Source organism: Camelus dromedarius, chromosome 3 (assembly GCF_036321535.1).
Source record: "Camelus dromedarius isolate mCamDro1 chromosome 3, mCamDro1.pat, whole genome shotgun sequence".
In the NCBI taxonomy this organism is placed as follows: Eukaryota; Metazoa; Chordata; class Mammalia; order Artiodactyla; family Camelidae; genus Camelus; species Camelus dromedarius.
Window position 1 is genome coordinate 32050548 of NC_087438.1, and position 25553 is coordinate 32076100.

Below are 25553 nucleotides of genomic sequence, written 5' to 3' on the forward strand. Positions count from 1 at the left end.
AATGGCCAAGATGACATTAACCACTGCTCTGTTATGCTTTAAGTGGCTGATAACAGTGGTGTGGATCTAAGTTACAACGTGCACTGTGCTCAGGGAATATTAATTTGTTCAAACTGGTCCAGAGGTAATGGTTGGTTCTAGGCTTCTGCTTACATTTGAAAATATTTATGACTAGAAGGACAGTGATAGAGCATCCTGTTGTCCTTCTGGAACTCTGGATAACGTAGGACACACAGAGTCTTGGAGTTGAAAGAATCTGAGTTTGAAGACTGGTTCATACTAGTGTCTGGGCAGATGGGGTCTAGGAACTATTCAGTGAAAGTCCTTGGAGTTGTAAGGTTAGAGATTTATAATTGCATAATTATGGACTAGAAAACATCAACCTGTCATTTTGGGCTGAAGGATGTTTAGGTATTATCAAATTAGAAAAAAATATTCTTCCATATAGTCAAAAACAGCTAACTAGGCTTCAACACTGGGGTTGGAAGCTGAAGTTCCAACTGATTCTATTATGCTGCTCTTCTATGACTCCTTGGATGCTTCCCAGTGAGGACAGGTCGCTGAGCCAAGGCAGGTTCCATAGCACTCAATACTGTCAAAATCTCACCATGTCTTCGAACAAGTTCTATGTCCTATTACTTATCCTTTACCAACTAAATTTCTGCATCTTTTTACTAAGAGATTTTAACATTGATGATTATTATAGAAATTTTCAGCAACTTCATCAGAATATTTGACCTACCAAAGAAAAACGCTGTAAACCATCACTTATCTTTCTTGATGAAAGGTAATCACTGACATACTAGCAACTGCAAGTTTCCAGTGTGACTTGGTATCTCCCCTGTATTGTCATCAACAGCCAAACACACAGAGTCAGCAGATTTTTTTGCATTGTACTCATCAAGGATGTTGAGGCCCTTTTACAATTTTATAGTAATAAATCAACCAGCTCCCACGAAGGCAGAAGAGGGACTTTGCCGATAAATTATTCTGAGGACTCAGGCTGGTACACTTTAGTGGACTCATGTAGTCAGTAGCAGAATTTGTGTGTGTGTGTGTGGGAGGCTCAATTTTCAATCTAAAACAGGCTTTCCAATCACACTCAGTTGTTGTATGTCTAAGGAAAGATAACCCTTCTTCTTAGGAAAAGCCATAAGCAATCCATGTGGAGAAAGAGTAAAATAGGATATCTATAAAAATATACACCATTCTAGAAGCTTTACAAGATCTAATTCAATAACTATAATAGGAATTGTTCTGCAGATGCCTTTAAATTGTAGTCAAATGAAATGAGTCCTCCAAGCAATATTCAAATTAGATAAATTAAAGAATTATTATTTTAGCAAAGAAAATCTGGAAGGACCCAACTTACTAATTTTATAAATATCCTTAAGGTACAGTGCATACTTAAAAGTTACATTATTAGGTAGGTATTTAAAACTAACAAACTGGACTAAACTGCTTCAAGAAAACTATAAAAAGGAAAAAAGTAAATATTCAGTGGCTCTTTGCATTCCTTAAGCACTTGATTTCAAACCTAGGCCTTGTGTAGGTGCTCCTGACACCAGCCAGCATCAACCTAGTTATCTCAAAATACATATGAATCAAGAGGCCTTCTTTAAGACTGCTTGGCATTAAATGTATTGGTATATTGAAAGCTAAAATGCTTGTTAATCTTTACATTAGAGGCCAGAATGAGCACTTCCAAATAATAATTTATTATGAGAGTGCTAATAAAAAAAACTATATTCATTTATTTAAACTTTGAACAGACATGACTAGTATGTATTTCTAGAAAACAGTGTGATTTAGAAGGTGGGGAAAAAGCAATTTTTTAAGTTGAATCTCCTGGAAGCACTTTAAAACCTCAAGATTTGATGAGTATTTCCTCAAGACTTGTAGGCCTTCCTTACACATTTAAAGAAGACAATAAAATGTTTACTAGGATACTCTGTTAGTCCATGTGTTTAGTGCCTATTAGCTCACCAGGATGCAGGGGAGAGAGAGAAAAAAACTGGGGAAAGAAAAGAAAAAAGGGAAGGGAAGAAAAGGAGTAAGGGAAGGAAATGTATATGGTACATGTATCCTTCACTAGGTTAAGTTTGGCAAATGGGTAAAAGAAGTTTAAAAGAGAATGTACATGATTAAAATAATCAAAAGACGGTAATCGTTTCTGCCTTTGCAGAGACCAAAATGCATGAATACAAGGATTTATATTTACCCAAAAGGAACATTTATAAAACCACATGAAGGAAAGGAGTCTATGAGTGCAAAGGGACCACGGGGAGGGATTAAGGAGGGAACCATCTTAATTCATGGCAGTGATGAAGCAGGCCATTCTGCTATTCATGGGACCTTGGGGACAGTATCCATATTTTCAGAGCAGCTAGCCAGATTTCACAATTTTTAGGAAAAGTAGAAAACAATTTTTCTTGTGCCCTGGAAAATTAATGTGATACAAAGCCCAAAAGAGTTAATATGGCAACAGACTGTATTTCCCAAATACGAGCAAGGCCAGTGACATTCACTGATCTATCACAGAATATGGGTTTTTCGTGAAGATAATTACCAAACTTGAACAACTAGTCTTTATTATGAGATTGAGACCTTTAAGTTTTGATTTAATGATGGTAAAAGTAAAATAGTTTGAGTTGTTCCCACAGGGGAGAGCCATGGGTTAAGTTCTGGGGTTTGTCCTTACTTGCTGAAATGAAAACCAGGCAACCTGTGTGCATCTCCATATTATTTCTAAAATCCCAAGTCCTGGAGCCACTGAGACGGAACACCAAAGCATATTCTCACAGTCCAGGAGAACAAAACACAGACACCTAAGGAATATTATTAAAGCTCTGAGCTTAGAAGGCTAAATAAATAAATTCAAAAGATTGCTACAACTAGCAAATAACTTGGCAGCCTGGTCTTTCAAATTAAAAACCGGTTCTTTATACTGGGGGAAGGAGCACTGGGAAGTTCCGTTTCCAAGGTAGCCACTTATGAGTCAATGGAAAGAAAATGATGATTTTCTTTCAGCTGCATTATGTTTAGTAATGTAATAATAGTTTTAAAACTTGAGGATTTAGAATTCTAAGAAAATAAAGCTGAAGTTATTACTCTATAAATTATTAGTACTAACCTTTGAAGTTAAATGTGCCCCTTTGTTCCTTTTTCTCTCCAAAGACACAAGAGTAACTTCCCATTTGTTTGCTATTAACGATGGTGAACCTAAAGATAATTTATTAACACAGGCTTAGTTCTCAAAACATGTTAATGAAAATGAAAACACTCAGCCATTAATCAAAAATTTTAAATAGAAACAATTCTATAAATATGAAAATTAGAATATTAGCATAACATTCAAGTGACAGCAAAGGAAAGAATGCCTCGGCAGCAAAAATGTTTAGAATTTCACTAATTTCATCTCACCACACAGGTTAAAATTTTGTATACTCACATGTATTGGGTATACAGGATGCTTCCTGTTGCATTAAGATAATTAGTCTCAAGTATTTCATCATCTTTTCTCCAAGTTACATTTACTGAATTCAAATCCCCAGATGTTGTGAATTGGCAGATGAGTTTTATATTAGAAGGTCTTTCTAAAGTGATATTTTTTTCTACTGGCATATTAGAATGTTCTATTAGCCACAAAAGAAAACAGGAAAAAAAAAGATGTTATAAAAGTTACACTTAGGGGAAATCCAATATATAATAAAACAGTTTAAATCATCAACAGTAGTGCTCTATCAAGTTTCTTAATGTAACATTCTTTTGAAGAATTATTCTTCTGTCAACATAGATTTGGTTCCCTTTATTATTTTCTTTCATATACACAACTGAAGAAAAGTTTTGTTACAACAGTAATGGAATCACAAAAGCCTATGGCTATGATCTTCAACTTGCTCTCTAGCTGGCAAGGATACGGGTGGGGGTGGGGGAGTACCGTTTAAAGAAGTGCCATATGCTCTGACAGTGTAGAAACAGCATAGTAGTAAAAACAATAATCATTTTTTACTATAAGAATATTCCGTGTATAATGTGGGTTTGTATGACATACTGATTCTATCATTCCCAGTCTTCTTACTTCTTAAGAACTTGTAGGGATGGAGTAAAGACACGAACGTAAGACAGAAAAGTTTAAATAAACACCCTGCAGTTCTGAATTTTCACTGAACTTGAAATATCAGTACAAAGTTGTGGGGTGACATATATAAATACGTAGGTGTAGATATACAGATATATAGATATCTCCCACTTGCAGAAAATACAGAGAGCCAAGTTTTTTATTGTGAACAGTGGTAAATAAAGGAAAAATATCAAGCAAGCACACTACTCTTCCTACATTAAATGTACCACTGGTAACCAAACAATAGAGGAGAATGACTTTCTCTTCATAGAATTCCATTAAACAAATGAAGAAATCACAGAAATGTAACACAATGATGCAGCTGCCCCTATTGAATCATGAATCCAGGCATTTTGCATCAACTGCTGCATTCATCTCAAAGACAGAATTATGCTTCTCCTGAGGAGGAACACCCCACTACCCAGCAAGTAATCTTGTCCAAAAAAGAAAAAAAAAGTAAAGGGGAAGGGGCCCTGAAACTAAGTCTCTAGATCCAAATTCCAGTTTACAGGAAATATAGAGGATGGGAAAACATGTTAAATTACACTCCATGAAAGAAATCAACAAATTCCAGGTTTGAGAAAACCCTACAAGATGAATGATCTGGGTTTTCCAACAGATAAATTAGAAAATGGAGAGAGAGAAACCTGAAAGTAAAATAATTTTTAAAAACATGCATTTTTTAAAAAGTAAAATAAACTATAACATTTAGGGATGTATACATAATTAATAAAACAATTTTATTTATTTTTTATTATTGAAGCACAGTCGATTTATAATGTTGCGTTAATTTCTGGTATACAGCATAGTGATTCAGTTATACATATATATGTTCCTTTCCATATTCTTTTTCATTATAGACTATTGTAAGGTATTGAATATAGTTCATTGTGCTATAAAGTAGGCCCTTGTTTAAAAACAATTTTAAAAAGCAAGGAAGTGACTATATAAAAATCAGAATAGTGATGGTTACTTTTAATGTGAAAGAAAGGGTTGTGTTTGGGAGAGGGCACTGCATTACATAAACACATTTCTCAATCTCATGCTCAATAGAATAGTATCATTAAAAGTAGAATGCAGAGGCAAAATGTAGAAAGAAAAAAGCAGAACTTAAAATAGTATAACACCACTTTTAATTACATTTAAAGCTTTACAAAAATGCTTCCTTAAGCATGACCAGGTGCAAAGTTTGCAAGCAGTGGAGAACAGCTAGTGTGAAGTGCTTTGTGAGCACATGCTCGAAATAAATGCTCAGATAAATCCAAAATTGCTGAATTGAATTTTACGCCTAGAAAGGAGAAACAAAACAAAACCCTAGGTATAGAAACTTAACAAGATTCAATTATACAGGGAAAAAACTGAGTCAGTAAAACTGCATATTAACTGAGCACCTAGTACATGCAGAAATTACACTAGTTACTAGTAATGGGAGAAAATGTTTCAGGAGCTACTGTATTTGGTCCTGAGCATCTGTTTTCTGTAAATTTTTTTCACTTCACCTTTAGCTCTAGGATTGCCTTAAAACTTATTAGTCCTATCTCTCTGTCAGAGAAATTTACTTTGTTAGTCAATTTCTTAAATGAGTTTTCTACACACAATCTGTCCTCACAGGCATTCTCTTTTCAATACAACATATTCCGTTATCTTGCTCAGGACATCACAGAAAGTGCTTTCTTTAGGTTAAAAATGGCCTAATTGTTTTACCTAATGTCCTCTTTTCAGAGCTTATATTTTATTTGATGTCTCCTAAATATCAGATATTGCCAGAGACTACCTACTCCTTGAAATTCCCTTTACTTGGCTATTTCATGATCCTAACATTTCACTAGCCACACCAGTTCTTCTACCTACCTCATAAATGGTTTTATTTATTTATTTATTTTTCACCACGGAAGGGCCTTTATGGCAGCAGGGCTGAACGTACAAAAAAAATGCTCAGAGTCACAAGTATAGATACCAGGAGTGAGGAAAAGTAGAAGGCTCAAAAGCCCTTTGGGGCTTTGCTGTCCGGTCTCTTTACTTTGCAATTTGACACTCCCATGTTGGACTCAATTAGTATTTGTAATATCCTTTATTTGTAAAACTCTTGGCTCCATTCAAGACTTCTTGATCCCCAGGTCCGTAGCTCCAGATATCTACTGAGCTTTAAAGTTAGGTATCCTGAAGGTACTTCAAACTCAGTGTATATTCAAGGGCGATGCATTAGCCTTCTCTTCCCTTGACACATAACACGAAATCACATCCAGTAGAATTCAGTTGAATCTATCTCTGAAATGTCCATCAAATTTGCCCAGTTGTCTCTAACCCTCCCTACTATAGGGCTTTGAAGGGGTTCAGAATACGTTGCCCCCAAAATATGGCATCTTGGTACACTGAATATTTTAAGCTAAAGGAGTTTGTGAAAACAGAGAAGCAGGAAGGTCACTCTGACCTTCCCCCACCCTTCTTCCCTGAAACAGGTCAGAAAGGTCCTAGTAGATGGACCATCACTCAAGTCTCCAAAACACTCTTTCACATCTGGCAAAACTCTGCTTTAGGGATAAAGTCTTTGTAGAGTCTTATGAGTCTTTCTCACGCCTGAGCTGAGTTCATTCCCGCTGGTCACAGGTCAGCCCAGAGGAGATGCAAGAAGCTCTGGCGAGTCAGAACATCCCACCCAGAAAAGGCTATTTGACTCTTGCATTATTTCTTTGGCATCTTGTGGGGCTGATGACAGACTGTCCTGGGGAAGTACTGGTAGGGAAATGAAGCAGAATTCTCTTTCCTAGCAGGAAGCATTACAGAGATATTTTCATTCCAGGGGTGATTCCAGGTCACCGTGCTCTACTTGGTGATGTGGTTCACTGGAGCCCCATAACATAGCAGGAGGTTAGAATATGAATTTTTCCCCCACTTCACAAGAGAGCAGCCTGATGTCTAGGGTTCCTTGCCTGAGGTTACTCACAGGACAAAACAAACTGTATCAGACACCTCAGTTTCCCCATTTGTAAAATGGGACAATACATATTTCATGAGATAGAAAGGATTAAATGGATTATCATAAGAAAGCTATTAGTAATAAAATATAGTAATTGCTGAGTAATTACCCACTCCCTTCCTCTCACCATTTATCTCATTGGAGAATATAACAAAAGTTACCAAGTATGTTGCTAAAAGTTGTATATCAATTTTATCATTTAATCACAGCAGTTCTATGGATTAAGTACCATTATTATCATCACTATGTCAGGTGAGGAAGCTGAGGCAAAGAGAGGTTGACTATCTAGCCCAAAATCATGCATCAAGATAATAATAGCAGAAATCTCAAGTTTAAGTGTGGTTGAGTCGAGATTCTTGTAATCAACAGTATATCCCAACTCTCATCGATATGAAATGTTCCTCACAATGGAATTAACTTTTCATCACTTTCAAACTATTGACCCAAGAGTTTAAATGAACTGAAACATTAATATAAGATGAAACAAATTTATAATGTAGCAATATAGCAATGTGATGATATATGAATGGTGTGATCAACATTTTTTTAATTAAAAATTTTTTCTCTTCCAATTTTATTGAGATGTAATTGACATACAACACTGTCTAAGTTTAAAGTGTATAGCATAATGATATTACTTACATATATCATGAAATGATTACCACAATAAGGTTAGGGACATCCATCACCTCATATATATACAAAATAAACGAAAAAGAAAAAAGTATTTTTTCCTTGATCAACATATGTTAAACATTCACACTTTCAACTAAATGCTTCTATTAAAACTGCAACATAGCCTTTCTTCATGCCAGGCCATCCTCCAAGTCCTAATTGTTATCTCACTGTTTTTATAGTACTTTGTAGGTGCTTCTGCAGACTAATTTCCTTCCTGTCAGGAAATCACAAAAATCAAAAATATGTAAAAGGTTTTACCTCTAACATTAGAATATTTTGTGGTTATCCAACAAAGTAATATGTCCATTGAACTCATTGGATAATGTTTCAACTTCCCCAAAACTTCACAAATGCATCTCTGCTGTTTTAGAATGTTACAAAAACATCCACGTCATCTACATTTCCAAGACCATACTCATTTGCTCAGTTTCTGAACTATATTTTTAAAAGTGTTCTTTAAATCATACAGTAATTTACATCTGCCTAAATATTTTCTTATTCTCGTAATTAAAACTTTTTGAAGAATATGGAACTTTCTCAACATAAAAGAAAAACTGATTAAAAACTGGGGAGAGACCCGAATAGACATTTTTCCAAAGAATACATACAGATGGCCAATAGGCAAATGAAAAGATGCTCAACATCACTAAACATCAGGGAAATGCAAATAAAAACCACAATGAGATATCTCCTCACACCTGTCAGAATAGCTGTCACCAAAAAGACAACAAATAGCAAGTACTGGCCAGGATGTGGAGAAAAGGGAACCCTTGTGTGCTTAGGAGGGAATGTGAATTGGTGCAGCCATTATAGAAAACACTATGGAGGTTCCTCAAAAAATTAAAAATAGAGTTACCATACAATCCAGCACTTCCACTCCTGGGTATTTATCCAAAGAAAACAAAAACAATAATTCAAAAAGATATATGCACCCCTATGTTCACTGCAGCATTATTTACAATGGCCAAAATATGGAAGCAACCTAAGTGCCCGTTAATAGATGAATGGATAAAGAAGATGTGGTATATATATACAATGAATTATTACTCAGCCATAAAAAAGAATGAAATCTTGCCATTTGTGACAACATGAATGGATCTACAGGGCATTATGCAAACTGATAAAAGTCAAAGAAAGACAAATACTATGTGATTTTCAGTTATATGTGGAATCTAAAAAATAAAACAAATGAACAAATATAACCAAACAGAAAGAGTCACAGAGAACAAACAAGTAGTTGCCAGAGGAGAGGTGAGTGGGGGGATAAGAGAAATAGGTGAGGGAGTTAAGAGATACAAACTTCTAGTTACAAAATAAAAAGTCACAGGTATGAAATGTACAGTGTGAGGAACACAGTCAATAATACTGTGATATCTCCGTGTGGTGACAGATCGTAACCAGATGGTGGTAGTGACCACTATGAAATGTACAGACACACCTAATCACTATGTTGTGCACCAGAAACTAGCATATTGTTGTAGAGTCACTATACTTGAATAACAAACAAACAAGCAAACTCATAGGAAAAAACATCCAATCTGTGGTTACCAGAGGCGGGGGAATGAGATAAAGGTAGCCAAAAGATACAAACTTATAAGATAAATAAGTACTAGGGATGTAACATACAACATGATAAATAGAATTAACACTGCTATATGTTATATATGAAAGTTGTTAAGAGTAAATCCTAAGAGTTCTCATCACAAGGAAAATTTTTTTTTCTTTTTCTTGCATTTTACATCTGTATGATAGATATTCACTAAACTAATCATTTCATGATGTGTATCAGTCAAATCATTCTGCTATACATCTTAAACTTATACAGTGATGTATGTCAGTTATATCTCAATAAAACTGGAAAGGAAAAAAGTATATGGACCTTCAAGATTCCTTGTAATCTTCATAGATATGGCAACAGTTAGACTCTAATGGGTCCATTTAGGAATCATATCATTTGAAATAGAAGTCTACTTTGTTCTTATATAAAAAAGAAAAAAATGGAAAAAGTCAATTAAAATTCTGTGCATAAGATAAGTGTTTCCAAACACTCTTTAAAGGCAGAAACTCTTATTAAAAAGAGTTAAGTACACTACCACATATAAAACTGGTAAGATGGGGCAATTCTGACTGAAGCAGAGATGGAGCTCTCCAGCAGTTTGCAGTAGAAGTCAAAGAGGTCCTATGCTACATCCTAGAATATAGATAGAAAATCCAGAATTCTTACAGAAACAGTTAGAAAGCCACTCTAACATGAGTCTAACACCCATATTTAAAAGTGGAGCAATCAATTCTATGTTTTACATGATATTGTTCCACTAATGTCATACTTCTTACCATATGGAGCTGAATTGACTTTATAAAATAACTCCTCTGACTAACAACAAAATATGTTAAACTGCATATTCAAAATTTGTGAAGTAACATAAGAGCATTGCTTGAGTCGTATGATTTTCATCCCTCTCCCAAAGTAAATCTCATATTGAAATAAATAATTATAATCATCATTTTAAAAATTTAATCTCTGATTTATATGCCATCTGATCAGTGCAATACTGATGTGATACAGTCTAAAATACATGTGATTTCTAAATTCCATAAGCTTGAAATGTGAAATCACCAATGGGCACAGAGAAACCTGAAGAGACATAGTGTATGTATGTGTGTGTATATATATATATATATATATAGAGAGAGAGAGAGAGAGAGAGAGAGAGAGAGAGAGAGAGAGAGAGAGAGGGGAAGGACATAAAATTTCCAAGGCCTCCCTTTAGAAGTCCTCAAGAACTGTGTGGTTGGTGTTATATGAGCACAGCCTATTATGAAACTTCTGGGAATTTTATACAGTTATCCTCAAAAGGAAGGGAAATAATAGAAAATGTGGACAATTTCTACACAAATGAAGCCCAGTTTACCAAACATAATTCATCAAATATTTAAATATTCTGGAAAATGTGCTTAAATTATCTAAGAAAAGATGCTGGCTAAGTTTTATTAAACAAGGTTCCTGCTGATCACTGTTTTCCTCCACTTCAATTAGTATAAGTTATGATTACTTCTATACTTTCTAAACTAATTTAAGTTCATTTCAAAGAAAAATGAAAAAAGGTACATGGTTTCATCTGAATTTCAGAAAGGCATGTTTTCCTTTTTTTAACAATATAATATTTAACTTGAGGATACAGCATTGAGTAATAATCTAACAACTAAATACATTTTTCCTCATCATAAGGAGTAGAACAAATAGTATTGCAAATACTGTTTACACCAATTATAGCAAAACTACAAGCAAATAGTTAAACTGTTTTAGTAATCAAATAGGTTACTATTACTTCCAAATATTTAACACAAAGTTAACCCAACACTGTAGCAATGGACTATTATATTTTTGGATAACCAAAATTAAAATAAAGATATGCTAGTTAGCTTGGCTGTAGTAACATTTCACTATATATATGTGTGTGTGTAACCATCATGTTGTACATCTGAAGTATATGCAATTTTTATCTTAAAAAATATGTATATGGAAAAATTTAAGTGTAATTTAACTGTTAAAGGTACCCTAAGTCAAATGAGAGCTAAATCACATGTGAAAATACAGTATCATAAAGATGCTAATTCTCCACCAAATTAATCTACAGATTTGGTGAAAAATCAGTCAAAATCCAGAAAGTATTTTTATGGAAACTGATTCCAAAAAAAGTCCACATGAAAAAAGTAAAACTCCAGGAAATAGGAAAAGCTTAAAAAAAAAAAAAAAGAGCAAAGATATAAAGATAAGGTATTTCAAAAACTAATATTATTTTGTTAATGAAGCTGGAAAACACCAAGAAATTAATGGAATAAAATAAGCAGAATATTTCAGGCTGTATGTCAGAAATTATTAGTGGGTCAGGAAATCAATTTAGTAGTTACCCCAGGTTTGTTTTTTAATGGATTGTAAGAGAGGAGAAATTATCAAAGTGTAACTCATCTCTTAGGTGTGGGTGTTGCTTGACTTGGATGTGTGCATGCATGGTGGTGCATCAGTTTACAAGGCAGATTTATTCCTTACTTTGCACAGCTCTATGAAAAGTTTCAAAACCATTGAAACAGCAGAAAAACAGAATAGCATATGGGAATTGCAATATGATTAGGGTAGTATTTCAAAGCAGTAGGAAAAAGAACTATTCAGTAAAGGATGTTGAGACATTATCTATCTAAAATAATAATAATACAGGTAGTACTCTGTCACACACAATACATGAAACCATATTTTAAATGGGTTAAAAACTGAAGGTTGAAAAACTCCTACTGAAAGACTCCTATGAAACTAATAGGAGAAAATGTATAAATGAAAAGCTGCTACATAATAAAAATACCATGTAACAATTTAAAGACAAGAAAGAATATCTGCAACTTTTATAAAAAGTACAGATTAATATTCAAAGTTTATAGCTGTCTCATTTACATCAATTGAAAACTGTATAAACACAGAAGGAAAATGGATAAAGGATATTAACAGATAAACACACACACACACACACACATATACATATATATAAGTATGCCCAACTCCAAAATGCAAATTAAAACAGCAGTGATACAGCTTTTCACACTCCTGATGGCAAAGACAAAATTTTAATAACATCAAGGTTGGTCAGGATCTAGGGAAAATCATACTTAACTGTGCAGGTGGGGGAAGGGGTAAATAGTCAAAATACTTTGGAGGGCAATTTTCAGGTATATATTAAAATGTGCATGGTTTCTACTTTACAGTATTTATCCTAGAGGAACTCACACAATCATGCCCAGAAAGAGATATGTAGAAGTGTTCATTCCTGCAGGGTTTACAATAGAAAACATTTAAATGAACTATGGTCTATTAAGAGAAAACAGTTCAGGTAAGCTGGGCTATCTATACTGTTTCCAAAGGAAAAGAAAAAACTCAATCTATAGATGGTATGGCTAGAATGCCAAGAACTAATGTTGAACGATAACAAAACGCAATTTTCAGAATGACACATATGAGTTTATACCATTAGTACTAAAGAATTCAAAGCATTACTACGTAGTTTACAGTGCTATATATTTTCTGTGGTTTCATACATACACATACATTGGCCAGAGGTCACCACCACAGAAGAGGGAGAGCTGAGGCAGAAGCAGTAGGTAGTCAAGTCTAACAAGTTTCATTTTTATCCCCAGAATTTCTATTTGGCTATTTTCCAAACATGATTTGTCTCTCTCTCTTATTTTTTTCTTTCAGTTTTGTTGAGATATACTTGACATACAGAATTGTGAGTTCAAGGTATATAACATAGTGACTAGACTTACATATATTGCAAAATGGTCATCCACCACCTTATACAGATCCCCAAAAAAGGTATTTATCTTTTCTAGCACCATGTTCTTTTCTCAAGTTTCTCATGCTCCAGGTATTTCTCCCTTTATATTGCTCCCTAGTATTCTATAGTCTGAAGTTCTAACTGCCTAATCCTACTGCTCCTTAGCTGACTCTCAGTTCCGGCGCTGTTTCAGTGCTTTTCACATTTCTGTCTTGCTAGCAGGTCCATATAGGGAACACACAGCCAGGGAGGGTAATGCATCTTTCCACAGATATCACCTGCCAGGGTCATTTTTGTGTTATTTCTCAGCTTGGAAGCTCCTATGTAAAGCAGGTAATGTAAATTTGCTATCCTAGCCCCATTGAGAGCAGGCCTTTGTCTTTGAATACCCAGGGGAGTCTTGGTCTTGGTGCAAAACAGGCTAAAAGCAAAAAGACAGCTGATTATTGCCTTGTACTGATCAGCTGATTTCTTCCCCCATATCAATCCTTTGTCTGTGTTATAGACTTAGGAGGCTTTTCAGTTCCAGCCTTCTGGAAGGACCAGTTTTCTGGGGCTTTTCAGTTCCAACTCCCCTCCTTGCTTAAGTTCAAACTCTCCTTCTTAGGTCTGTGTCTCTTAGAATTCAAGTGCCTTGGTGACAAACACAAGGAAACCTAACATGACATCAATTCACAGGTTTGATGCCTGGTCATCAGTCTGGGTCAGTGGAAACTGACTTTACTTTTTTGTGTGTACTGATGGAAGAAATTTTCTGACTTATACACAATTTAACTTAAACTTTATACTAACTACAACAGCCTGTCTTATAACTTGTCAAACATGCATTGTAAATCTGCTTTTGAAGAAAAGAAAGCATTTAAAAATCAAAATGGAGTAACTGTGGTTCAGACATTCAAAATGGACCTGGATGGCTATTGTGCATGGGATTTCAGACATGTTCCTGCAGCACTGAGAACTTGAGTTTTCTGAACTGTATCGGATTCAAGGACACTACCAGCCATTCTCCAAATGGTATCTGGTAGCAGCTGCCAGCTGCAACCTTGTAGTCTTAAGGTCTCCCCTTGTAACTATGCAACCATTTCGGACCTCAACCAACCCTTGTTAACAAGCACCTTACTTCTTGCCAGCTCTAATTTTAATTCTGGACAAACAACTTATGTTAATTTTGCAGTTTTTGCCTTTATAAACCTTCCCCATTTTGTAGACCAACAGAACACCATTCAAGTGCTTCTTGAATCTGTGTCTCCTTGGCTATAATCCTCTGTTTCGTTCAAATAAAACTCTTTTCCATTCCTATTATAGATTGATTTATTGATTATATCTGTCGATAGTACTTAGCTATATATTTAAAAGAATGTTTGCTATATTTTAGATTTTCCAGGTGTGACAGGAGAATTTTTAGATTCTCTAATTTATTGTACTGCTGGAAATAAAATGACATTTTAATATTTCTTAAAATGAACTCATTTTTACTTACATAATTTTAAATTAACCAAAAAATGCTGACTATATATCAGAGAAACAGGAACAGTACCTCTTTATTTGTGCTTTGTTGAAGAGATAGATTTTGACTTAATTTTCAAAGATTGGGAGGATTTGAACATCAACAAGAGGGAAGGGGAAAGACGGGACTGTGACCGATCAGGACTGCTGTCCCACTTATTCTTGGAGGTCCCATTTACTCAGCACCATCATCTAATTTTTTGGTGAGATTTTTTTATTAAATGTTAACAACCATGCGATTATTAAATCATCTTCTTCCCATGTTGAGGGGACAGGAAACAGTTATACAGCTGTTCTTTTTTATGTGTAGAGCAATGGTTTTCAACTGAGGATATTTTCGTTTCCCCAGGGACATGTGGCAATATCTATAAAGATCATTGGTTGTCACAACGTGGTGGGTGCTACTCAGATCTAGTGGGTAGAGGCCAGGGATGCCACTAAATATCCTACAGTCCCCAAAACACATGCCTCCCCACCCCAGCAACAAAAAATCACCCAACCCAAAATGTCAGGTTTTCTGCTAATGAGAATCCCTAGTGTAAAACGAAAGTTGCTTACAGCTACTATCACTCGTGTTACTGTGGTGGATCCCTCTTCCACCTTCTCTTTCACTCTCTGAATGCTGGGATTCACATTTTTTCCCCTCTGTACCTCAACCATCTACATAAGATTTAATGACTGGCAGTCTGCTCCTGAGAAACAGCATAAACATTTGCATCTCACTGGAGTCATTTTAGGATCTTCTCTGCAACAAAATATCTGAGCAGCCAGTGTAAGGGTCTCTCAGTTCTTTTCTTTTTCTCAATCTTGCTGACCAAGCACTTGAACCTGGAATCTGAGCGGTCCTAACCCAGACTTCTTGCCTAGCTGGTCTAAGCAGCACGGCTGCCTTTCCTGACCTTGACTAATCTTCCTAAATTTTACTCCGTGCCTCAATGTACGTATCTGTAGCTCCAGTACTTGCTGTGTCTACCTCCCTGTCTCACCAGGTCCTTGCCAAGCCAGCTGCTTACATCTCAATATGGTAAATAAAATGTGCCACTGGGGAGAGCCTATGCCAACATTACCAGGATAGTCAAGAAAACTGCTAGCTGATATTTTGATTTTAAGCTCTTTGGTTAAACTGTAACACACTGATGGAGACACCAAACACTATTACATACACAGAGAAGAAAAGAAAACAATAAAGAAACACTCCCATTGCAATAATGCAGTGAATTCCATATGTTGACATTGTGAAACCTAGTACAGTGATGTAAAAATAGTCCATTATTAAAAGATCAATTCTTGAAACCCAGTGATATTAGACTAGAAAAAAACCCACTTTATTCTTAGTCAAGTCGATTATTGTTTTACAAATATATCCATTATCTCAGTAAATGTAATTTCCAAGACAAATCTATTTGGCAAAGGGCATGTAAAATAGCTTTGTTTTCATTGTTTTTGAAACTTCAGTTTACAAACTAATCCAAGTTTCCTTGAAATAGGTATAATTGTGTTAATAATGCTGTTGAAAGAAATGAGTAATTGGGCATTAAGAAAGGCTGCATAGCATAATGGTTAATAGCATGCCCCTGGTGCCGGTCTGTCTGGGTTCAAAATCGATCTCCCAACTTACCACCTGTAACCCTGGTCAGTTCACTTGATCTCTTTGTGCCTCTTTTTCCTCATCTGCAAATTCCAAATAATAATGGTACCCATTGCTTAGGGTTCTTACGAGGTTTAAATGAAGTTATATTTAGAAACACATACATGATACATGCTCAGTACCATGTTTCTGTTAAGTAAATGATTAGCAATATTTTAAAAACCATAAAGCAAGTAAACAACTGGCCTTCATGAATCAAAGGTCATGTTTTTCACTCTCTGAGGCACAGGACTTCTGTTTCCCAGTCTCAAGCATCTTTGGGTAAGTAAGTGTGCTGAAAACTGGCAAATGTTGTCATTCTAGCCCAAAATCAGCAACTAATGTACTACATTTGGATCTCTCTACCAGAAATATTTTATCCTAACAGAGAGAACACCTTCTAAAATGGCCAGAAGGAAAGAGAAAATAATGAATAACAACATAGAAATTAAGCACAATTCAAATAAGCAATGATATGGTAAAATATGAAAACATTCATGAAGTAGATTAAAAATCCTAATGATAGCAGTAAGAAGAAAGCCTATGGCTCCTAATAAGCATAAGCACATCTTCAGATTTACATTCTATATTTCAATAAAGGCAGTTCTTAAGACTAAGCTTTTTGATGGGGAGGCAACCAGAACAACCACCTGCATGGAGAGGCCACCACCAGGGTCACAGCTCAGAGATCCAGTGTTTCAAAATTAATGTCAAATCTTTTCTTGTGTCAAATAAAAACAAATCCAGACTTAAATAAGGAGAGAGACTTTATCCTAAAAGTCTACTGCAATAGGGAACGTGCTCCAAGCTTTGGATCTACAAGCATCTCAAAGTCAAATAGAAAGAAGGCTTCTCTTTTATAGGAAGGAGTAAGCAGACTAGCAGGAACTTTTGAGAAGAAATGGAGCAACCCAGTGGGTGGAAGCAGACAGCACAACTGGGCTGTGTCCATGCATTTACCACTTGCTCAGAGTAGGAGCAAGCCCAAGTTCAGGGGCCTGGGAGGAAGAGGAAAACCTGACTAAAGTTTGATCAGACCAAGGCAGAAAATAAGTAATGGCTAGTTGTGAACACCTTCTCTCTTCTTAACAGTAGCAATACTGATTTTAATAGCAGTATCGGAATAAAATAGTGGTTAGTAGTAAAACCCTCCAAACAGGTTAAATAAGTAAACAACCAATCTGACATCAACTAAAAAGTGCATTTTTTGCTGTCTCTTTGGGCACCTGACCCTTTTTTCCCCCAGGCTCCAGCTACTCTGGATAAGCAAGGGGTGTGCTGCTGCCAGTGTTACCGGGTTAGTCAAAAGATTTGCAAACTTATGTTTTCACATGAATCGCTCTTAAAGAAATATTTCATCCTAACAAAGGAAATCAACAACTAGAACATGCAAAAAGTAGAACAAGTAACACCACAGGAGTGTTGTAATGACTTTTTACAAGTATGAAAATGCTCCAAATACTGAAATGGGAACATCTGAGAACAAACAAAGATTGCACAAAGTCATAAAAATGTTTTACCAGAAACTCATTGCAAACATTCCATTGGTATCAGATTAGTGGGAGGGGTGCACCTTTTATTCATATTAAACAGAAATAGAGAAACAGTTCTTAAGACTAGAGGACAGTTAAAGACTGGACATATAATTGGATAAAACTTATTTTTGACTTAATAAACAGGTTTAAAATTCTAAGTATACCTGAAATATTGTTATTAAAACAGATAACTACTCTTACTCATTAAAGAATTCTAAGATTACTTCTGAAACACTCAAACCCAAATCTGTAAAAAGAAAGCAGAACTGACTTTTATTTCAGGACTCTTTCCTTGTTTTTCCATAGCAACATCACTGACTCATTGATAACATTTAATTTATCTGCCTAAAGGTCTTCCAGTAGATATGTGAATTCTCTTCTCAATGCATAGTGATCTGAATGGATGTGCCAGCAAGATGTGTTGAAAGGGTATCTGCAAATCATAACGAAGCCTCCCCTCTTCTCAGGTGTCCTTCTTCTAGAGAACCTTTCTTAAGCCTCCTACATCTTAACTAGCTGCTCCCTCCCTGCACACAGAGCACACCACCCTCATCACATTAGATTCCCATCACACTATATTATAACTGTATAAGGTGCCGGTGTGTTTCTCCTACTAGACCATGAGCAGGGATTACCACTTCATAAGGTAATATACAGTGGCTTAATTAAAAATAAAAAGATTATCTGGGCATTGTATTATTTGAAACACAATACATTTACCAGTCAGTGATATGTTATGACTCTCCAAAGAAAGGTTAGAATATTTTGCCATTGTTTCTTCACGGACAGGTGGAGTTGTAAAAGGTGAAGCTGTAAGAAAAAGAGCATGTGATTATATTATTATTAAGATTAAATGACTGTCTGAAAGCTAGTTTACAACAGCTAAAATGGTACACTGTATACTATTGATGAAAAATAATATTTTCAGAAAGCTCTGATTAACTAGGTCTTATATGCTCCACTGACATTCAGAAATACATTGGGCTATTAAATTACCCACAAGCCAAAAACTTACAAGTGAGTCACAAAAACTAAAAAAAAATCCAAGATAATACAAAGGGAAATTACCAAATCACAAAAGGAAGAAGAAAGGAACAAAGAGGAAATACCAAATCAACTGCAAAAATAAGTTCAAAATGGCAATAAACTCAAATCTATCATTAATTACCGTAAATGTTAATGGATTGGATGCTCCAATCAAAAGACATAGAGTGGCAGACTGGATAATAAAGCAAGAACCTTCAATATGCTGCATACAAGAGACCCACTTTAGGGAGAAGGACACATACAGATTGAGAGTGAAAGGATGGAAAAGGATATTCCATGCAAATGGAAAAGCCAAAAATCAGGTGTAGCAGTGCTGATTTCAGACAAAATAGACTTTAAAACAAAGGCCATAAAGAAAGATAAAGAAGGACATTTTATAATGATTAAAGGAGTAATACAAGATGAGGATATTACACTCCTTAATATATATGCACCCAATATAGGAGCACCTAAGTACATAAAACAATTACTAACAGAGACAAAAGGGATACTGATGGGAATACAATTGTTGTTGGAGATTTTAACACTGCATTAACATCACTAGATAGATCTTCCAGACAGAAAATAAATAAGGCAACAGAGAAATTAAATGATACTATAGAAAAATTAGATTTGGTGGATATTTTCAGAGCATTACACCCCCCAAAAATAGGATATACATTTTTTTCAAGTGCACATGGAACATTTTCTAGGATTGATCATGTACTTGGGCACAAAAGAAGCCTCAACAATTTTAAGACGATAGAAATTACCTCAAGCATCTTTACTGACCACAATGCCATGAAACTAGAAATCAACTACAGAGAAATAAAGGAGGGAAAAAAATGAAAGCATGGAGATTAAACAACATGCTATTAAAAAACCAATGGGTCAATGATGAAATCAAAATTGAAATTAAAAAATACCCTGAGACAAATGAAAATGGAAACACAGCCACACAAAATTTATGGGACGCAGCAAAGGCAGTGCTAAGAGGGAAGTTTATAGCAATACAGGCCTTCCTCAAAAAAAAAAAAAAAAAGAGTACAATCTCAAATAAACAATCCAACCTACCAGCTAAAAGAATTAGAAAAAGAAGAGCAAAACAACCCCAAAAGTCAGCAGAAAGAAGGAAATAATAAATATCTGGGAGGAAATAAATAAAATAGAGATTAAAAAAAATAGAAAAAAATCAATCAAACCAAAAGCTGGTTTTCTGAAAAAGTAAGTAAAATCGACAAACCTCTGGCCAAACTCACAAAGAAGAAAAAAGAGCACAAATAAGCAAAATAAGAAAGGAAAATGGAGAAATTACAACAAATAATATAGAAATACAGAATATCATACAAGAATATTATGAAAAACTGTATGGAACCAAAATGGATAACCTAGAGGAGATGGACAAGTTTCTGGAAACATACAGCCCACCAAGGCTGAATCAAGAAGAAACTGACCACTTGGAAAAACCGATCACTAGAAATGAAATCGAATTAGCAATAAACAACCTCCCTATAAATAAAAGTCCAGGACCAGATAGCTTCACTGGGAAGTTCTACCCAACATACAAAGAAATCATACCAGTCCTTCTAAAACTCTTCCAGAAGATTGAAAAGGAGGGAATACTCCCAAACTTATTCTGTGAAGCCACCATCACCCTGATACCAAAACCAGGCAAGACACTACCAAAAAAGAGAATTACAGACCAGTATCACTGATGAACATACATGCAAAAATCCTTACCAAAATATTAGCAAATAGAATCGAACAGCACATAAAAAAGATTATACATCATGATCAAGTGGGGTTCATCCCAGGGACACAAGGGTGATTCAACATATGCAAAGCAATCAATGTAATACATCACATCAACAAGAGAAAGGACAAAAAACCACATGATCATCTCAATAGATGCAGAAAAAGCATTTGATAAAATTCAACACGCATTTATGATAAAAACTCTCACCAAAGTGTGTAAAGAGGGAACATATCTCAACATAATAAAAGCTATATATGACAAACCTACAACCAGCATAGTACTCAACGGTGAAAAACTCAAAAGCTTCCCACTAAAATCTGGGACAAGACAAGGCTGCCCACTATCATCACTATTCAACATAGTCTTGGAAGTCCTAGCCACAGCAATCAGGCAAGAGAGAGAAATAAAAGGGATCCAAGTTGGAAAAGAAGAGGTAAAAGTGTCACTATATGCTGACGACATGTTACTATATATAGAAAACCCTAAAAGGTCCACACAAAAACTACTACAGCTGATAGAAGAATTCAGCAAGGTAGCAGGTTACAAGATTAACATTCAAAAATCAGTTGCATTACTTTATACTAATGATGAATCAACAGAAAAAGAAAGTAAAGAAACAATCCCCTTTAAAATAGCACCCAAAGTAATAAAATATCTAGGAGTAAATCTAACCAAGGAGGTGAAAGACTTATACACGGAAAACTATAAACCACTGATGAAGGAAATTAAAGACTTTTAAAAAATGGAAAGATATCCCATGCTCCTGGATTGGAAGAATCAATATTGTTAAAATGGTCATACTGCCCAAGGCAATCTACGGATTTAATGCAATCCCTATCAAGTTACCCAGGACATATTTCATAGAACTAGAACAAAGCATAATAAAATTTATATGGAACCACAAAAGACCTAGAATTGCCAAAACATTACTGAAGAAAAAGAAAGAGTCTGGAGGAATAACTCTCCCAGACTTCAGACAATACTAGAGAGCTACAGTCATCAAGACAGCATGGTATTGGTACAAAAACAGACATATGGACCAATGGAACAGAATAGAGAGCCCAGAAATGAACCCACAAACTTTTGGTCAACTGATCTTCGACAAAGGAGGCAAGAATATACAATGGAACAAAGACAGTCTCTTCAGCAAATGGTGTTGGGAAAACTGGACAGCAGCATGTAAATCAATGAAGCTAGAACACTCCCTTACACCATACACAAAAATAAACTCAAAATGGATCAAAGACTTAAACATAAGACAAGATACAATAAACCTCCTAGAAGAAAATGTAGGCAAAACGTTATCTCACATACAACTCAAAAATGTTCTCCTAGGGCAGTCTACCCAAACAATAGAAATAAAAGCAAGAATAAACAAATGCGACCTAATTAACTTACAAGCTTCTGCACAGCAAAGGAAACCATAAGTAAAACAAAACGACAACCTACGGAATGGGAGAAAATTTTTGCAAATTAAACCAACAAATGCTTGATCTCCAGAATGTATAAGCAGCTCATACGCATAATAAGAAAAAAACAAACGACCCAATCCAAAAATGGGCAGAAGACCTAAACAAGCAATTCTCCAAGGAAGACATACAAATGATCAATAGGCACATGAAAAAATGCTCAGTATCACTAGCTATCAGAAAAATGCAAATCAAAACTATGATGAGGTATCACCTCACACCAGTCAGAATGGCCATCATTCAAAAGTCCACAAATGACAAATGCTGGAGAGGCTGTGGAGAAAGGGGAACCCTCCTACACTGCTGGTGGGAATGCAGTTTGGTGCAGCCACTGTGGAAAACAGTATGGAGATTCCTCAAAGGACTAGGAATAGACTTGCCATATGACCCAGAAATCCCGCTCCTGGGCATATATCCAGAAGGAACCCTACTTCAGAAAGACGCCTGCACCCCAATGTTCATAGCAGCACTATTTACAATAGCCAAGACATGAAAACAGCCTAAATGTCCATCAACAGATGACTGGATAAGGAAGATGTGGTATATTTATACAATGGAATACTATCAGCCATAAAAAATGACAACATAATGCCATTTGCAGCAACATGGATGTCCCTGGAGAATGTCATTCTAAGTGAAATAAGCCAGAAAGAGAAAGAAAAATACCATATGAGATCGCTCATATGTGGAATCTAAAAAAAAAAAAAGACAAACGAACTTGTTTACAAAACAAACAGACTCAGAGACATAGAATGCAAACTTGTGGTTGCCAAGGTGGCAGGGGGGTGGGAAGGGACAGACTGGGATTTCAAACTTTGTAGATACTGACAGACATATGCAGAATAGATAAACAAGATTATACTGTATAGCACAGGGAAATATATGCAAGATCTTGTACCTCACAGCAAACAAAATGTGACAATGAATATATATGTACGTTCGTGTATAACTGAAAAAATTGTGCTCTACACTGGAATTTGACACAACATTGTAAAATAACTATAACTCAATAAAAAAATTTTTTTTAAATAAAAATAAAAAAATTATCTGGGCATTGTATTATTTGAAACACAATACATTTACCAGTCAGTGATATGTTATGACTCTCCAAAGAAAGGTTAGAATATTTTGCCATCGTTTCTTCACGGACAGGTGGAGTTGTAAAAGGTGAAGCTGTAAGAAAAAGAGCACATGATTATATTATTATTAAGATTAAATGACTGTCTGAAAGCTAGTTCACAACAGCTAAAGTGGTACACTGTATCTATTGATGAAAACTAATATTTTCAGAAAGCTCTGATTAACTAGGTCTTACATGCTCCACTGACATTCAGAAATACATTGGACTATTAAATGTGACAAAATTTCCAATTTTTCCTATGCTCTTTTTTTATTGAAAAATTTCTATTGATTTACATCAAGTGGCTTAAAATAAAGCACTTTCCTTTTCTTATCCTGTAATTTGTAGTTTCTTTATAAAACATAGATGAAGACATTAAGGAATTAAATAAGAGTGCCAGAAAAAAAGAAAGACAAAAAAGGCAGAGAGCATAAGACGACAAACAGGGACAGAGAGACCACAATAAAGGGCATAAAAAAGGAACAGAAGAGAGAGGGCTGGGCAGCAGAGGACAGAGATTAAAAATGGATGCCCAGTGAGTCTGCACTGCACTTTGTTTTTCAGCTAGGGTGACAGTCCAGTATGCCCTCTACCAAACTGACTTTTGGTTTTCTTCTGCACTTATCTCTTCTTTCAAAAACTTTCATCAAAGAAACAAGGTTTCAAAAGGGAGGGTATAGCTCAGTGGTAGAGTGCATGCCTAGCATGCCTGAGGCCCTGTGTTCAATCCCCAGTACCTCCATTAAAAAAATAAATTAGCCTAATTGCCTCCCACCACAAAACAAAAATTAAAAAAAATTAAAAAAAAAACAAGGTTTCCATTTCCACCTGTCCCACTCTCCTCAAAGCTTCCTTTTTTAACACTAGCTACTGTTTCTTTGATGTTAGGACACAGACCTTACTTGCCACTAAAACTACCCCAACTCTACCAAACAAGTCAGAGAAGGAGAAGGGCTCATTATTGTAAACTTGGCTGCATTCTTAAATCTTTTCATTCACTTTAAATTAAACCTGGGCCTTTTTATTCCACATTTTTAATACTCTGCTCTGAAAGTTATTCTTAGTGCAAGATTAGATTTCTAGTTCTTTCCTTTTCTTATATATATAAAAAGTGTTATCAAAGCTAGTGATCATTTTGTTGCTTCAGCTTATACACAGCTTTTACAATAGAGCCCAATAAAAAAAAAAAATCTACTTCACAGAACCTACTTTTCCAGTTAAGTCATGTTCCAAACATTTGACCACTTCTGATACAGCCCTGAAAGGTAAGGTGGGATGTACTTTCCCATAAAATAATCCTGAAATAAATAATATACCTAAATCACACTACCCTCAGGCAGTGATTATTTAGAATAATATGCTGTGAGTTTCTCACTGGGCTGACAGGAATAAAAAACCTCTCCTTCACCCACACCGATCATTCATTCCTTCATTCATACTTTCTCTGTCACTCTCTGTGACACACACACACACACACACACACACACACACACTCTGCCAGAAAGGCCCCTATCAACATGAAAATTCTTTTTTTTTCTTTTTTCTTTTCTTGAGCATAGCTCACTTAGAGGTTGTATTAAAGAGAAAATACCTCCGGAAGATCAAGGCAGGTGCTGTTCCCTTCTGGATAGGACGTCAGGAGGGTGCAGATGGGAAGGAAGGAACGGTTCTACCCTCTCATCTGTTCTATGACGCTTACAAACATAAGCTTTGATATCTTTGCTTTCTTTGCTAGGGAGACCTTTTCTCTTGGCCTGACCTCCGAGAGCAGAATGCTGTCCTGAAGGTCCTCACCACAGTGTTTATCTCTGAAACAAGCCCATAACCCTTTTGAGATGGTCTGACATTTTTTATTATTATTATTATTATTATTATTATTATTATTATTATTATTATTATTATTATTATTATTATTATTATTTGTATCAGCAACAGTAAGAGTGACATAAGCTAGGGAAAATGCTGTCCTGATTCTTATTTTACTTAAATTAGTGGATATATAGAGCATACATGCTTGATGCTGATAATATGAAGCTGAGTAAACTTGGTTCTTGGAAGGCTACATGGATCCTAAAAATACTGGTTTAGGCCCACAGTTTGTGACTGAGAGTCATTAAAATTTCAGAGTAACACCCATTCATAGTATTGACTATAACAAGCCTGTGTATCATATACAAGTTGGCATGTGAGCTACAGAGTATGAAGCATGATCTATATCTCTGAGGGACTCTTGAGGGTGAAATAGAGATGGAGATAACACCAAGGAGAAAAATTCATCATCAGGACATGGCTGGACAGGCCCACCTAGGATCTGAATTAGAACAAGGAGAGAAAAGGGGGCTAGGCTTGCTGGGGCAAAATCTAAGCTTCTAAAAGTTGAAGGAATAGGAGGAAAAGGAAAACCCAAGCTTC

General features: G+C 35.5%; 1 protein-coding gene across 1 annotated transcript in view; it reads right to left on the bottom strand.

The window, feature by feature from the left end:
- Positions 1-25553, bottom strand: part of EMB (embigin) — a 49496-nt gene that overhangs the window by 15184 nt on the left and 8759 nt on the right. The window contains exons 2-5 of the mRNA XM_064480519.1: positions 23105-23194; positions 18491-18580; positions 3452-3635; positions 3134-3222 (exon numbers count right to left, since the gene is read on the bottom strand). Of these exons, the coding sequence (XP_064336589.1) occupies positions 3134-3222; positions 3452-3635; positions 18491-18580; positions 23105-23194 (453 nt within the window). The remainder of the gene's footprint in view (positions 1-3133; positions 3223-3451; positions 3636-18490; positions 18581-23104; positions 23195-25553) is intronic.